The sequence below is a fragment of the Enhydra lutris genome, unplaced genomic scaffold (genome assembly GCF_002288905.1).
Source record: "Enhydra lutris kenyoni isolate GAN:26980312 unplaced genomic scaffold, ASM228890v2 scaffoldscaffold31, whole genome shotgun sequence".
Taxonomy (NCBI): Eukaryota; Metazoa; Chordata; class Mammalia; order Carnivora; family Mustelidae; genus Enhydra; species Enhydra lutris.
Genome location: NW_019154115.1, coordinates 21,624,785 through 21,641,082, shown reverse-complemented (window position 1 = coordinate 21,641,082; position 16,298 = coordinate 21,624,785). Strand labels below are relative to the sequence as shown.

At 43.8% G+C, this 16,298-nt stretch overlaps 1 protein-coding gene across 2 annotated transcripts in view; it reads right to left on the bottom strand.

Annotated features, from left to right (window-relative positions):
• Positions 1–9,301: 9,301 nt before the first annotated feature.
• The window catches only part of LOC111153319 (glucuronic acid epimerase), a 121,033-nt gene continuing 114,036 nt past the window's right edge, over positions 9,302–16,298 (bottom strand). The window contains exon 4 of one of the 2 annotated variants that reach the window (XM_022512266.1): positions 9,302–13,316. In XM_022512266.1, the coding sequence (XP_022367974.1) occupies positions 12,292–13,316 (1,025 nt within the window). In that variant the 3' untranslated portion in view covers positions 9,302–12,291. The remainder of the gene's footprint in view (positions 13,317–16,298) is intronic. The other variant, XM_022512265.1, reaches the window with a different exon arrangement.

Sequence of the window (16,298 nt, the reverse complement as noted above, 5' to 3'; positions counted from 1 at the left end):
CCCCCGCCACCCAGTGCCCTGCTGTTGCCAAGGCCTGGGTTTCCATTCACGTCTCTTCAAAGTGAATGAATGGTTCACCTCCTACAGTGCCCTAGATGCATTTCCGTTCTTACAACCTAAAGAGCCCAACTAAACAAACAATTCTAATGCCCCCTCCCCAAGCTCATGAAGCCCCTCTCAGCAAACTCATTTCATGGCTCTCCAGCCTTAGTGGAGTGGTCTGCATGGAGGAGGACCAGCGGGCGTGAGGTCGCTTCCTGGACTCAACACTACTGGGGCCAAGATAGGCCTTTTTTTCTTGAAGATTTTATTTATTTATTTGAGAGAGCACAAGTGGGGGAAGGTGGCATTAGGATTAGGAGAGGGTGAGAGGGTTAGAGGGAGAGGGAGAAGCAGACTCTCCACTGAGTAGGAAGCCCTACTTGGGGCTCGACCCCAGGACCCTGAGATCATGACCTGTGCTGAAGGCAGACGCTTAACGGACTGAACCACCCAGGTGCCCCAGCTCTTTCTCTTCTGCCTATCCTCCAGCCATACACCTCATCAGCACACCTTCACTGAGGACCTCCTGCCTTGCAGACCCTGTACCATAGGCTCTGAGAGCAAAGCATTAACCAAGACACAGCCCTGACCTCCAGGAGCTCATTCTGGGCCAGCTCAGGACAGGGATTCTCAACCTTGGCACTATCAACAGTTGGGCCAGAAAATTTTCATTTGTGTGTTGGGGGGCTGTCCCTTGCATCATAGGACGTTCAGCCACAACCCTGACCTTTATGTTCTAGATGCTAGAAGTACCCCATTCCCCAAATCATGACCATCAGTGTTTCCAGACATTGCCAGATGTCCCCTAGGGGGACAAAATCCCCCCCCCCAATTGACAGCTGAGTCAGAGGGCTCAGGGAGCACAGTGCAGCTTATTATGGGCTCCCCCAGAACACCCCAGAACAGGAATTAAAGGTGGGGAGGGATGTAGGTCTGGCTGGCAGGGTCGCTTCATGGCTGAGGTGCTGTTTAACTTGGGCCTTTTAGTGAGCAGACCCCTGCAAGAACTGGGAGCAGCACAAGGGGAGAGCAAATAGAAAATTCTTATCAAATAAGATGGAGGGGGACCTGGCATATGCTCCAGGAGGAATGATTGGTGTTGAGTAATAGGCAGATCTCAGTATTAGCTGGAGGCTGGGGGCGAGTACAAACACCTAGAAAATCCTATGACAATACATAGGTAATACCTGAGTTCATTTTAAAGATGCATCTTGTGTGACTCATCTAGTAATAATTTAATTTTTGAAGTGGATTTTAAATGCTTCATTTTAGCCACAGTCCCCACCATGCCTTATCACCCACTGACCCAATTCTTCATTTACAATTATGTTACCTGCCAACTTTCTCAAGGCTTGTGAATTTATATTTTTAAATACAAAGTGACTTTTCACTTGAGGTTCATGGACCCTCTTCAGATCTTTGGGGGGAAATTCAGGGCATCTGGAGGCTCAACAATTGTGGGTAGGGATAATGAGACCCTGCAATGCACCTAAAATTCTCTGGGCACTTTTCTAACAAGTGCCAGGCTTTTGTAGAATTCTCTGAAGGTTCTCCTCCTCTCTCCACCAAGAAGCTCAGCAGGGGGTCTCTGCAGGTCCCTGGAGAAATAGTGTGCCATCGGCAAAGGAGAGGCCCAGGGGTGAGATCCGCTCACCTTTTTCCTGTTGGTCCAGTTTAATGCAGTGAGTAATGAAAAGGAAAAAAGCCCTGTGGGATGACCTATAGCTCAGACAGATGGTGGGGTGGGCCCCAGAGGGCTGGGTGCATTGATCTGAGGTGGTGGTACAAAGTGAGCAACTTTGCGAGACAGAGAGAAAGCCTCCAGTTAGCGATCTCCTCCGCTCATTAAGAGGCCGATCTGGGGGACACAGAGCCAGAGTGGGAGACAAGAACCGTGGCAAGTGGCAGTCTGCCAGGGAAGACAGTGGGGGAGGGGGTGTGGCTCACATGCAGGTGAGCGTCTTGTCTAGCTCATCCTCCTACCCTCCTGGCCCCAGGGGCACACTGGCTGTGCTGCCTCCCAGCAAGCCACTCCCAACAAAGGATCTGGTCAGCTGTTTACACCAAGGAGCAGACAGGAGAACAGCTCGCTACTCAGTCTGCATTTTAACTGGAAGCCTCACTGAGGGATGGGCAGGAGTCCTGTTCTCATTTGTTCTGGGTGGTTCCAGCAGGGGGAAAGACTCATTTCCATTGAAAACACAGCCGCTGAGTTGTGATTTTTCTAATTTCTCTCAGTTTTCTGTTCTCTCTACCCTCCTCTAGCTTTTGTCCAGAGGATCCGTTGGGCCCACTAGGCCTGAGAGGAGCTTTGGCTTTCCTTAGAGGGTGGGGAAAGTCGGCAGGGAGCATGCACCAGCGTGCACACCGGCACCTGCGTACACGGGCATGCTCACACGCATGGCTCTGGAACCTATCCTGAGCCTGACCCACCTTCCCTGTTGAGCACCTGCCAGACAACCTTGTGCTGGATGCTCTGGAGAACTGGTTTGTTTTAGGGGATGGAGAGAAGTGAGAAGGCTTATGGAGGTCCTTGTCTGACCAGGGTTTAGTCCCTATCCTGGGTCATGCCCTAGTCTGATGGGGGAGACAAAGCCCTCCCATCAGAGAGCAACATGAAGGGGAGGAAAACAGGGCCCAGAGCATCTTAGAAACCCAGAGAAGGGTGCTCAAACATAACCAGTAAGGGCAAACAAGTGCCCCGCTGATAGCTGAACCCAAGATGGGAGGCAATCCCATTTCCCTTCCTTCCCACCCTCCTCAAGACTTACCGTTCCTTCAGTCTTGCTTTTTGCCTACCAACAGGAAAGATCACTAGACACCAGCTAGTTCTCCACCTCGGCTGCACATTATAATCGTCTGGGCCCTAGGATACACCAAGAACCGATCAGATGGGAATCCTAGGGGGGAGGGGCCAAGACACCAGTGTTTTGTAGGACTCCCCAGGAGATTCCAATGTGCAGGCAACTCTGAGCCTCAGTGTCCTAGGCAGTGCTTCTTACACTTTAATATTCACATCAATTGCCTGGGGATATTGGTAAAATGCTGACTCTGATTCAGTAGGCTTAGGCGGAGCTAAGATTCTTCATTTACAGCAAGCTCCTGGGTGATGCTATATGATGCTGGAGAGTGTAAGGAACTCTGTCAGAGTATTTTAAGGAGATAGCTAGTTCCCAATCTCCGTCAATTCTCTGAAGCATTCATTCATTCATTCATTCATTCATTCATTCATTCTTTCAACCACTCATATACCATTTATGGAGTTCATTCTATGGGCTGGGCTTTGTGTTAAGTGCTAGGAATAAGATAGAGACCAAAGAGTCAGGCTCCACCTGTCCAGCAGGCTACATTCCGGGGGGCGGGGTGGGGCGCCAGTGCACAGGTAAACCAACATGTGAACAAGCCCATTTCTGCTGGTGAGAAAGGCTACGCACACATATAAAGTGGGGGTACTGTGGCAGAGGTGTCTGGGAGGCTGCCTTAGCTGGGTGCTCAGAGAAGGCCTCAGCCAGGACCTGAGACTGGCACTGATGTCTGAATGAGGAGAGCAGCCAGCCTCTGAAAACCTGGGAGACAGTTCCAGGCAGGAAGGATGGCTGTGCAAATGCCCTGAGGCTGGAACTTGGCATCCAAGAAGCCCTCAGATGGAGCACAGCTTGGAAAAGGCACAGCTGTTAGGCCCAGGAGGGAACCCGGTCTGCAGAAGACCCCTGTGAGCACATTCAGACCTCCCATCTCAGTCCAACTCAGAGTTGCCCAGCTCCCTCCCTGTCCTTCCCCCTGAACACTCAGGGGATCAGCTGCATAGCTATCCTCAATCCAACCACATGTTACCATGCCACCTCAGTCCTGGCCACCCTTGCCTCTCCCACAGGCCCTGGCAATGACTCCTTACTATGCTCCCACTTCTGTTCCTGCACCTGCGACCCTGTGTCCACACAGCCAGTGTGGGCCAGTGGGCCAGCAGTGGGGAGCAGTGGGCCAGTCTCATGGCCACAAGGAAACAGAAGGCTGGGGGTAGTGGCTCAGGGGTGTAAGACTCTTCTTGAGTTTTCCTTAGAACAAAATAAAACTATCATTCTTAAAAGTTTATGAAGTAACTGGCACCTTAAGATATAATATTTTTTTTCTCTTTAAAATTTAATTTTCTTTAAATAAAAACCCAGCTTTGGGGCGCCTGGGTGGCTCAGCATCTGCCTTTGGCTCAGGTCATGATCCCAGGGTCCTGGGATCGAGCCCCCAGTCGGGCTCCCTGCTCAGCGGGAAGCCTGCTTCTCCCTCTCCCACTCCCCCTGCTTGTGTTCCCTCTCTTGCTGTATCTGTCAGATAAATAAATAAAATCTTAAAAAAAAAAAAAGCACAAAAAAACAAAACAAAAAACAAAAAAACCCCAGCTTTAAATAAGGCAGCCAAGCAACAGGTAGGCAGACTTTTGGGTGGTTTCCTGGGTCACTTTCTTCTGTACTATCAGTCAGAGCTTACCTGTGGGGATAGAGAACTGATAAACAAAGGAAACAGAAACTGAGGGAAAAGTGCCCCCCTTCCTGCCAAGCCCAGGGCTGAAGCAGACAAGCTAAGGCCCTGCCCAGGGCCAGGCCAGGCCAGACAGACCCTGTCCCGAGGGGACCACTTCTAGATTCCCACACAGGCTGTGGCGACAGCACAGGACGAAGGGACAGACAGCTGGCTTCAGTTCAGCTCTACCACCAGCCCATGGACCCCAGAACACAAGCATGCTCTGAGCCCCTGCTTCCGTGATGAAAGGAGATGCCCACTCAGTGGGGCCCTTAAGATCACTCTGAGGATAAACTAAAATAAGGACTCCAAAAAGTTGAAGGTAGGGAAGTTCTTTAGAATCTCATTAATTCAAACTCTAATTTGGAGTTGTCATACATGTCTTGTTTTGTTTTCATAGCAAACAAAAAACGTGTACCTCTTGAATCTGCTACTCACAGACTTGTAGAGCAAAGGGACTTTCCTTACTCATCACTGCACCTCCAGCAGCCAGCAGAGTGTCTGGAAACTTCCCTGCGACTCCTTATAGGTGTCGTCTGTGCATCTGTGTGCAGGCGCACACACATGTGCACACGCAAATACACTCTCTTATGTCTTCCTCTGTACTAGATACAGCTTTTCCAAGTCCATTAGGGAAGACAGTAAACTGGGGTGGGGGGGGTGTCCCCAGAGAGGCTACAGAGGAGCTGTAATGCCAAGTCTTTCACAATCTAATGTAAACAGACAGTCCAGGGATGCTGAAGAAATGGGGCACATACCAAGTAGTCTTGATCAAGAAATAACCTGTTTCTAGACTCTTCTTCTCATCATTTAATGGAGCAAGTACCAATTTCAGCAAAGCTGATGAGTCTGTGATGAAACAGGCAAATTGGCTAATCTGCTGGGGCTTTCTCATCTCCAGGAGAGCTGCAGCCCTGGTGGAGCACACTGTGCACTGGGGTGGAGCGAGTGGAGATGGTCATGGCCTGAGGACGGTGGTTTAAGACATGGGACATGGCTTCCAGACCTTGGCTTATCAAGCAACTGAACGACCTCTAGCAAGTTGCTTAACTTCAAGTGTGTCAGCTCTACGGTTCACTTAATACCTCTGCCCAAGATTGCCAAAGGAATTAGAAAGAAGGCATGCGGGGTCCTTTTGCAAAAGCCTGGCCACTTTAGCTGTTCATATTGTCACTATTGCTTGGTATTTGATTTTGGAAAGGAAAGGCTACCCCAAGCCTATCAGAGGAAGAACATTCCAGGCTGTGACTCAGGCAGGAATGGGATCTTCTCAATGCTTCTTGTGGGCAGGTAGCCCAGGATTGGCAGGAAGGTGTTCAGGAGGTGTTTAGTGAAAATAACTGCATGATCTTGAGAACGTTACTTTTAAACAGCCTTCTGTTTTCTCACTCCCCCAACCCCCGACCCCCCCTCCCCACCAGAGTCAGGCTTTTTCACTCATGGTAAGCTTTGAGAGTCTGGGAAGCTCCTATAATGGTGCTTTTTCCCTATCCCTATCCTTAAGCAAAGACCATCAAGAAAGACCAGTCAGAACCAGTCTGCTGTACCTAGACACTAAGAACTCAGAATATTCATTCAAGGACACAGGCAGTTGCTGGGGTAATATCTTCTGTTGGATCCTTCCAGATGGGGATGCTGCCCCTGTTGCCTGCAGGAGTTGAGAAGATACACTCTCCTCCTGATTACCTTGTCACACCATTGATGGGATTTGAGAATTACTTTGGGGCCTTCCACTCCATATTCAATTGAATTACAGAGATTTAATTTCAGTGGTGTTAAAGAGGAAAGACAAAGTAACAGGCATTAAATTAAAACCATGCACTTTTGCCAAGATACCCCCCTGCCCCGCCCCAGGGATTTCTTTCTTTCTTCTAGTCCCCAAAGAGATTAACACTCTTTTACTTGATTTTCTAAACTAAGATGGAGTGGCCCTTCTTAGTGCTTCCATGAGGTACGGATGAGAACAGAGCAGAAACCCAAGGAAGTACCAGGTCTGCTGCAGAGTGAGCTCAGATGTCACGAGCTTGGGGCTGTCCCACAATATCCTACCTCAACTGTGTGTCTGCCATCATTTCCTGGGTTGCTTGAGTTCTGAGCCTTCACAGGTCCTTTTTTTCCTCCTGCTTTGCTGTTCTCTTTGCTACGGCTCCTCCTTGGTGTGTTTTGCAGCCCTGTCATTTCCCACAATCCTACTCCTGGAAAAGGATTAGCAAAATTACACAGTGTTGCTGCTACTTAACATTCAGAAAAGCAGCGCACACACACGTTACCAATCATGTTCACCAGATGGCAAATGTAGCTCTTTTCACCAGAAAGTGAGCAGCAAACATTCAAATTCATCACCAATACAACATTTAAATTCACATCCATTTTCAATTTGACATCTTTGATGGGTTGGTATAATGAAAAGTAGTATTTTATCCCTATATTGTTAACTATTTGTAACAGTTGCAATAATGTAGACTTGGGATTTTTAAAAAATTGTTTCATTAAATAAATCTCACCACAACGTGCAACTTTGTTATACTCTGTATCTATCTGTTTTTAATACCTCAGAGTTCTGTATTCAGAATGGCACAGGGTAGGAAGAATAAAAATCTAGTAGCTGATGTTGGGTTCTGTGTAGTTTAAAATGTAGTTTAGTGGTTACCTTTTATTAGTTTATTAAAAAAAAATTGGGGGCACCTGGGTGGCTCAGTGGGTTAAGCTCAGGTCATGATCTCAGGGTCCTGGGATCGAGCCCCGCATCGGGCTTTCTGCTCAGCAGTGAGTCTGCTTCTCCCTCTCTCTGCCTGCCTCTCTGCCTACTTGTGATCTCTCTCTCTCTGTCAAATAAATAAAAAATAAAATCTTAAAAAAAAAAAAAAACTTGAAGATAGATTAATCTCTTGTTGGACCGTATTATGAGATAGTAATTGAGAGTCAGGGAGCCCTGTCTACTGAATCTCAAGTATAAACTTCTGCCCACCTAATGTTCCCTAAATTTCTCAGAGTTTTGGCCTTGGCTGGTTATCAACTAATTAAATGGCAACCCTGGCTCATTCTGTTTCTCTGCACTTCAGAGTGAAGTGTGGTTGTTATGAGTTGAGTTCACTTCCTCCAAAATCCATGTTGAAGTCCTAACCCCTAGGATCTCAGATTGTGACTGTGTTTGGAGACAGGATCTTTAAAAGGGTACTTAAAGTAAAATGAGGTCATATGAATGGGTCTGAATTCAATATTAACTGGTATCCGTATAAGAAGAGAACAGGACACAGACAACACAGGGAGGCCACCATTTAAGGACACAGCAAGGCAGCCAACTACAAGCCAAGTGGCCTCAGAAGAAACCAATTGACACCTTGATTTTGGATTTAGGCTCCAGAGATGTGAGAAAAAAAAAATTCCATTACCTGAGCCACTTAGCCTGTAGCATTTTGTTATGGTGGCCCTAGCGATTGGAGGAAAATGTATACAATGTAGAATTTACATTATACATTTCTCTGTAATGTTATTAATTGGGGCTTGTTAGTCTAAGTAGAGGAGATCGAATCCAGCCAACTTCAGCACACATAAGGAATGCATCCTAAGGATACAGTGGCAGCTCGTGACACTGGAGGAATGCAGCAGGCCTCAGAAAGCACTGGATCCATGGCCCGGAGCTGTCAAGATTGTTTTCATCTCTGCTTTTCACTGGGTATCTGCTTCAGTTTCCTAATCTATCTCAATTTTGGATTCCTGAGGAAGAGACTCATTGGCCCAGCTTGAGCCTGATGGTTGACAGGGTCACAGGGCACACAGCGGCTGTCACTGTCAGGGCCCTGTAGGGAGGGAGCATTCTCAGGAAAGAGCTCATCAGACTGTGGAATAAGTCCTCTGTGGCATGGAGGGTCTGTTCCCTCTCAAGGGCAACAGGGAGGCAAATATATGACGTTTAGTGTATTAAAGCAGAATGGCCAATGTATTAAATTTTGGTTATAAATAGCAAAATCAAAGCAAGAGCAGACTCATCCAGACCAAGAACTGCTTGCAACCTATGGCTGTTTCCCAACTGGAGAGATAAAAGAGACGCCAAGGATGTTGACACTATATGTGCACCCGTCAGCTAGAAGTTGACTGGTGATCCACTGGAATTCCATTATACAAACGGCGCAGAATGCTTATAACCCCAAAAATAATGTGCAAGGAAACATTACATAAACCCAGACTGATCTCTCTCTGGTTTTATATGTATTTGGGGAACCTATATTATCACTCTCTGAGAAGAAGAGGGGGAAAAAGATTAAAAAATGCTTACTGTTCTGGAGAAGAGGCAAGTATAGAAAATACAGGCAGGACAAACTTTCAAGTAAATCGAAATCAGACAAAAATGGTGACCAGCCTGGGAAAGCGTACTCTCACAGCTGCCATGCACCCTGTTTCTGCTCCCTTTACTCCCTCCCCTTCTTCTACCCAGTACCCAGGCCTGAAGGCCCCACTAAGGCTCTGTCTCCTCCACAACACCTTCCTTGACTGACCACCTGATTTGGCATTTTAACTTCCTGAAACTGTTCTGTGGACATTGTGTCCCCATGTACCTTACACCTCCCTCCTAGGGCTGAGGCCCACGTGACAGGCTCTTTCCCACTTTACACAGCCTCATACACCTCTCGTGAGCATCTGTTGCCTGACTAGTCGTCACTGGTTGAACTGAAAATGGTTAGAAATCTACGGCTGGGCACACAAAAGAATCTGAGATTAGAGAAGGAACAAATATCCAAGTATATTTCTTTTAAGATAAAAACTTTATTTTACAATTTTATAAAGCAGCTTTACACGAAGCACAAACAATCCATTTACTTTGTATAGAAACAAAATACCTTTCCATCTGCAAAAAATCAAGTTTTGCTGTATAGAAAACTAACATGTGCACATTGTGCTTAAACCGCAAAGTCTGTACAGCTTTACAAAGGACCACCCTTCAGAAGGGCATCCAGTAAACACTTTATTGCATATTTGACACATGGTCTCTAACCCACATGTACAATGGAGGAGAAACAAGAACAACAATTGCAACAAGGAGGAAAAGAGCAGCTTTCAGCGAGAGTCTGCACGCTGGCGAAGGAAAGGACTGCCACATCTGGAGAGCTGTGCTTGTGCCATTTCTGTATTTGTTCATGTACACTGGATGGTTTTTGGATGAAGCCTTTATGTACAACAATCCCAAAGGGTCAAACTTGACCTTTATCTGGAAACTTTTGGCTGGTTTTACAACTGAAGTGGCAACAGATTTAATATAGTATCAAAGCTAACTCAAGATAAGTGTAAAAAACAAATACCCATTATCTGAAAACAAAGAAATATTTAAGGAAACAAAACAAAATAAATCTTTAAAATACCTTCCCCATGCTCTCTAAGCTCAGAATAAGTAAACATTTTACATGATTTAAAAACCTATGAAGAATGCTGCAGGTGTTTTGGAACAAAAATGCAATTGATGGTCTTGGGCAGTGTTCCTCCACGTCTGCCCCGCAGATCACCTGCATCAGAATCATCTGAATGCTTGTTAAAAACGCAGGACTATCATGCTTCACAGGCAGACTTAGTGACTACCTGGCATCTGTAGCTCAGTAAGCTCCCAGGTGATTCGGAGGCACCTGAAAGCTTGAGAACCACTGGTGTACACCGGCAGGGCTGCCTCAGGTTCAACTCATTCTCTTAGAAAATTCTGGGATCATAAGAAAAATCAAGTTGCTGTTGCAACGTGGAAGGCAGTGTGAAACCAACAGCAGTGAAACAGCAATGCCATTTCTAGATCAAAATGTCTTTCCTTTTTCAGTGGAAAAGGACAGCCACATTGTTAAGGCACTGATATTTGTCACGGAAGCAGTACCATGCTGTTTTCATGGATTCCCTTAGTCTGAAGGACCAGTATCCAAACACAAGGCAGAAGTCTGGACTGCTCTCAGTAATAACAAGTAAAATGAAGGGCAAAGGGTTTCCTGATCGGAGAAATTTTATGTTGGGGCACTGAAATAAAGGAGTCCAGATATTCTTGTGGAGACATCTAATCATGTCTAAGAACGACAAAGGTCAAAAGCCAGGGAGAAACTTAATAACCCACAACTGTCGTGTTGTGGGCAGAAGAGAATTGTGGTCATGTAACTTGGAAGTTTAAGCTTCCTCTTCCGTGGCCAGTTTACTACTGTCTTCAGTGTACATCTGTATTGTCTTCTTTGTTCCTGCTTCCTTTGCCACTAATATATATATTTTGCATGTTTATTCTATTCATAGATATGTATATATTTTCTGGTTTCTAAGTAGTGTTGGTAGGCTGAATTCAATTTAAGATGCAGTATGTAGGCAAGTGCCCACGTGGCTGTTGATGTGCATTTAATAAAGGTCACAGACAAACTGATGTGTTTGTCAGACTCAGTGGCCTGAAAGTGTGGGGTCTCAAATTTCAATCTGTATTAAGTTACAGTATTGACTTAGCGTACTGTCATACATTCAGACAAAAACAATACAATCAAGCTCGCTTGATTTTGATAATGCCTGAAAAGCCCTATAGCAGACACAGCCCAGGGTACGAGGGTAGTGAAACCTATTTACGTGAGGTAAGGTATAGTGGGATAGAAAACCCAAATAAAGATCTGATTACATACATACAGCAAATGCGGTAGCATCAATCACTTCTACCCAAGAGCTGAAAGAATTTAAAGTTAAAATTGCAAAGGAAAACATTCATGTGCAGAGTCAATGGTCTGGAAAGTTGATGACCAAGAATGATCTAAAAGTAGGGAAAAAAACCTGCTATGATTCCTGTATGTAATATCTGACATAGTATTTTTCTTTAAAGAGGGGGAAAAATCCTGAAAAGGCAGTGGGAAAGGATTAGCTCCTTTCTCCAATAAAATTTCCACAATGTCCCAAAAAATGTTCCCCCAAAATAGACAAAACTCTCAAGTATAGTCTGAAATGAAATATAGAATTCTAGACAGTGACAAAAAGAAACCATCACAGTGGGGGTGGAGAGGGATATACTGATTATCAAATCTTTACTGATTGTAGATCAAGTTTCATAAAACATAACATCTTTGTGATTTCTTGTGCAGTCAACAAGTTCTGTTTTAGTTGTGCTTACATTATATAACTGTGAAGCCTGAACACTGCTTGTGTTTTTAATTTACACATTTCAAGAAAACCATACATTCAAAATATTCTCCATATATAATAAATTCAAGAAAGGCAACACGAAATTCTCCAAGAAATTAATCTGTAGAAAAGAAACATCATTTTAAAAAGTTGCACACAGTCCACTATTCAGGCTGCGAGTACACATTTACTGTATTACAGCACATTATTTTTTAAAAGTTTGTTTCCAACATAAACATACATCATCACATTTAAAAAGAGACCCATACTAAGTTTTCAGGTAAGTGCCGGACATTTGGCCAGTAACAACTACTTACCAGTGTCTTCCCCAGACCCAGAGGGACTGGACTGTCTGTGGAACTATAGACGGTGATAAGCAAGGCAAAGTTAAACATCTCTGTTCAACCATCGACTAAACACTTTTCTGCTCCAAGTGCCACCTAGGTTTTGAAACACCCAACCCAATGCAATTATCTCAGAAGACTGGTTTCAGTTATCACTTTGATGTAATCCACAAAAACCTAGTATACAATCTTTTTAAAATGTGCCTAAGCTCTGCTGAGATAGAGCCCATGGTTTTTGTGTGCGGCAAAGGCTGAAGGATGATTTTGGTTCTGAGCTCTAGTTGTGCTTTGCCCTGCTGCCTTTAAGGTAGCTTTTCCACCTTTTGACAAATTCTTTGAAGATTGGGGACTCATCGATGGTGCTGAGTAGCTGCAGCTGATTGATGTGGGTGGTGTGGTAGTCCCAGCGGGCCAGGTTGGGGGCAATGCCAAGCATGAAGTGGCGGAGGTCATAGATGGTCCCTGAGCCAGTGTCATACAAGGGGAGCATGGCTTTAAGAGATTCCATGCCTCGCTCGTACAAGGACCTCGCTTCTTTCCCAAGCTTTTCCCCTGCAGTTTCTTTTAAGTCATACAGCCCAATTAAGGAATACATAAAGCCATTTAAAACGAAAGAGCTAGGTGTGGTTGGATATTCTTCATACCAGTCGTGTTTATTCATAAACACAGCCTTAACTCCATGCTGCTCTGACAGAAACTTGTAAGGGGCTGTTGCCCTTAAAGCTGAACTGAGGAATGAATGGTCTTTTGTCAACAGATAGGCCCTGACTAATGTAGAAATGGCTTGTCCTTGGGCCATGGCAGAGTACCACCCTGGCTCTAAAGACTTGAACCCCTCTCCTAACTTACGGGTCACCATAATTGGCCAGCCACCTTTCTCATCCTGGTTCCTTACCAGCCAATCACTGGCAGCGAAGAATGCGGCCATGTGGGCTGTGGTGGAGATGGTAATGTTGTCGAGGAATCCTTTCCCTTTTGCAATCAACTTAACCACCTTTTTGGGCATTATTTTGGTTGGCTTGACAGCTTTTGTGTTGGAAAGACCCACTCCTTTCCTGAGGTCAGTGACCAGGTCCCTTGTAACCGTGCTCCATGAAGTTCTGGGCCCAATGCCATAGTATATGTCTCTTTCTTTAAAAGCAATTAGTTGGGTATTTGAGACATAATGTACAGTGAAGAGCTGATTCTTTTCTGTCGTCTCTAGAACCACGGATACACTTCCGTTCGTCAAGAACTTGAGGTCAAATGAAATGATAAAATCTTTCGTGTTCCCCAGTTGCAAGGATATACCTTCGCTGGTTTCTGTAGAGGGAAAATACACCAACAAAGACTAGTTAGAAGAAAAGTTCTTTGTATTAAAAGTTAACTGCAGAGGCGCCTGGGTGGCTCAGTGGGTTAAGCCTCTGCCTTCGGCTCAGGTCATGATCTCAGGGTCCTGGGATTGAGCCCCGCATCGGGCTCTCTGCTCAGCAGGGAGCTTGCTTCCACCCCCCTTCTCTGCCTGCCTCTCTGCCTACTTGTGATCTGTCAAATAAATAAATAAAATCTTTAAAAAAAAAGTTAACTGCAGTTCATCTTAGATAACCACTAACCCTATAAAATTAACACTTCAGTATTTTGTGTCCAATCATCATCATTATCAATTATTTTACTAAAGTAACCATAAACAAATGATAGAATTGATGAGTCCATGACGGCTTTTGAGTATCAGGCCCATCTAATTTATATTAGAGGGTTAAGAAGAAATGGATAAGGTATTGTTGATCAAACTGCCTTTTCTAGATCAAATGTTGGCTGATCAATAATCAATGACTGTTTTATTATATCCATTTTATAAAAAAAATAATCAAAATTGGCTCAGCACATATTGTGAGAAGCTAGAAGAACGGCTTACAATGAATTAAATTCTATTTAATTAACATTTAGTATTTATTATGTTCTGATTTTATTATATTAACTCATCTAATCCTCATATTAACTCATTTAACCCTCATAACAATTACAAGAGTAGTGCTATTATTACTCATACTTAATGGCTGACAAACTGAGACAAAGGGAAGTTAAGAAACTTGCCTAAGATACAAAATGTTGAACCTAGGTTGCCTAGTCTGGCTCCACAATACACACTCTTCTTTACTTTTTTTTTTTTTTTTAAGTTTATGTATTTATTTATTTTTTGGTAATCTCTATATCTAATATGGGGCTCAAACTCCTGACCCCAAGATCAAGAGTTGCACACTCTCCCAGCTGAATCAGCCAGGCACCCCTCCACAATATACAATATACACTCTTAATTACTAGCTGATGCTGAAAATGATAGGTTTGTTTTCAGATATTTGCTGGAATCATGAATAAAATTTCCAAAAATTAAGTAATGGGCTCAGGTAATCAACAAAAGTGAGGGATACTGGGGGAGGATGAGGGAGAAGCAAAGGCTTTGGAGTTTAAAAAAAAAAAAAAAAGCCCAAACCCCACAACCCTGTTTGAATTATTTCTCTTCTACTTCCTAGCTTTGAGATATTCAAGATGAAATAGCTCTTTGAACTTCAGTTTTTCTTCACATGTTCAAAAGAGATAATATTACTTTGCAAGGTAATTGGGAGGATTAAAAAAAAAAGATAGGGGCTTAGAACAAAGTGAAAATTGATAGTGATTATAATTATTAGTCTGAAGCCATTGGCCTTCAGAGGCTGATAAAATAGTAATAGCTGTTTTGTCTGGCAAATTATCAAATAGGAAATTTCTCTTGCATATCTATAGTACAATGATGGTGGATTCCCAGAAAGTTGACTTTTTGAATATTGCTGGTCTAGATCTACCAAGAAAAGAAACAGAGCATACTGCAATGTAATAGCAGCTGCAGCAAGAACAACAACAAATAGGTAGTGCATATTTTATATATAACCTTAAAGGTAAATATGAATTCCTTCATCTCTATGAAACTACATTTTCCAAACACATTCATGCGTTACCTCATATGCTCCTTACAATAATCTGATGCTGGCAGAACAGGAATTACTACTTCCATTTTAGAGATGAAGATATGGAAGCTTTGCAAGGTTAAAAAAGTTTTACCCAAAACCAAATGTTAATTAGTGGTAGAGTAGGGACCAGAAACCAGGATTCCTGGACCTAAGTTCAAAGACTGTGAAAAAGAAATGATACTGGATACAGCATTCTCATGAGCATAATTGGTGGAAGAGTTATTTCTCTTAAACAGAGCCACAGAATCAGATCCACTTTGAGAAGTCCTCGAGGAAATCCTTAGTGTGTCACTAGGAGCATAAGTAGACTAATGATAGTGTATACAATGTAATTAACTTGGAGAGTCTTAGCATGTTGAGCTGCTTGTTGAACTCCCTCAACACTGGACTCTACCATCATGGGATATAATTGATCCAGTGCCCTTAATGATTTCATTTGATGGAACAGACAATCATGGAAGCTTTATAAGGAATGAGAACATCTTGATAGACTTACAAGTCAAATGACATTTACTTTTATTTTTTAAAGATTTTATTTATTTGACAGAGATGGCAAGAGAAGGAACATAAGTAGGGGGAGTGGAGAGAGAGAAGCAGGCTTCCCACTGAGCAGGGAGCCTGATGCGGGGCTCCATCCCAGGATCCTGGGATCATGACCTGAGCCGAAGGCAGACACTTAATGACTGAGCCACCCAGGCGCCCCTTGAGTGACTTTAAAAAGTGGTATCAGAAGCATACTGATACATACATAAGCATACATAATAAAAATCCATTTTATCTGGAAAAATGTCAACATGCAATCTCTCTCTTAACTAGCATTTTCCTACATCTATGGTAAAGTGGAATCTGACACTCAATACAACACTCCCAACACACTCCAGGATTCTGAATGGACTGATGAATCACTCAAGTTTCAATTATATTCCGTAGAGAAGGCTATCTTGAGTGCTCCTTATTTTTTCATTGCTAGGGCATGCCTCATTGTTAAGGCAGTAATACTAACCATGACATCCATTCTCACAAAACTGGATAACAGTGATCCAACTTTATAAGTCCAAATGGGAGGAAGCTAAAGAATTACCTATTTTCTTCCCAGAATCCATTCTAATTCACTTTATGAATACAAATCTAACGAAATGGTACGGTCTCAATTATCTTATGTTTCACTATAACAGATTAGTTCAAAGAACTCAGTAACAAATTATGTCATGGGATGTAACCTTTCAAAAAAATGACTATTTTCCTAAAACCCCACCACCACCAGAGGGGGTTACTGAACCACACAGGAAAAGAGACTAAG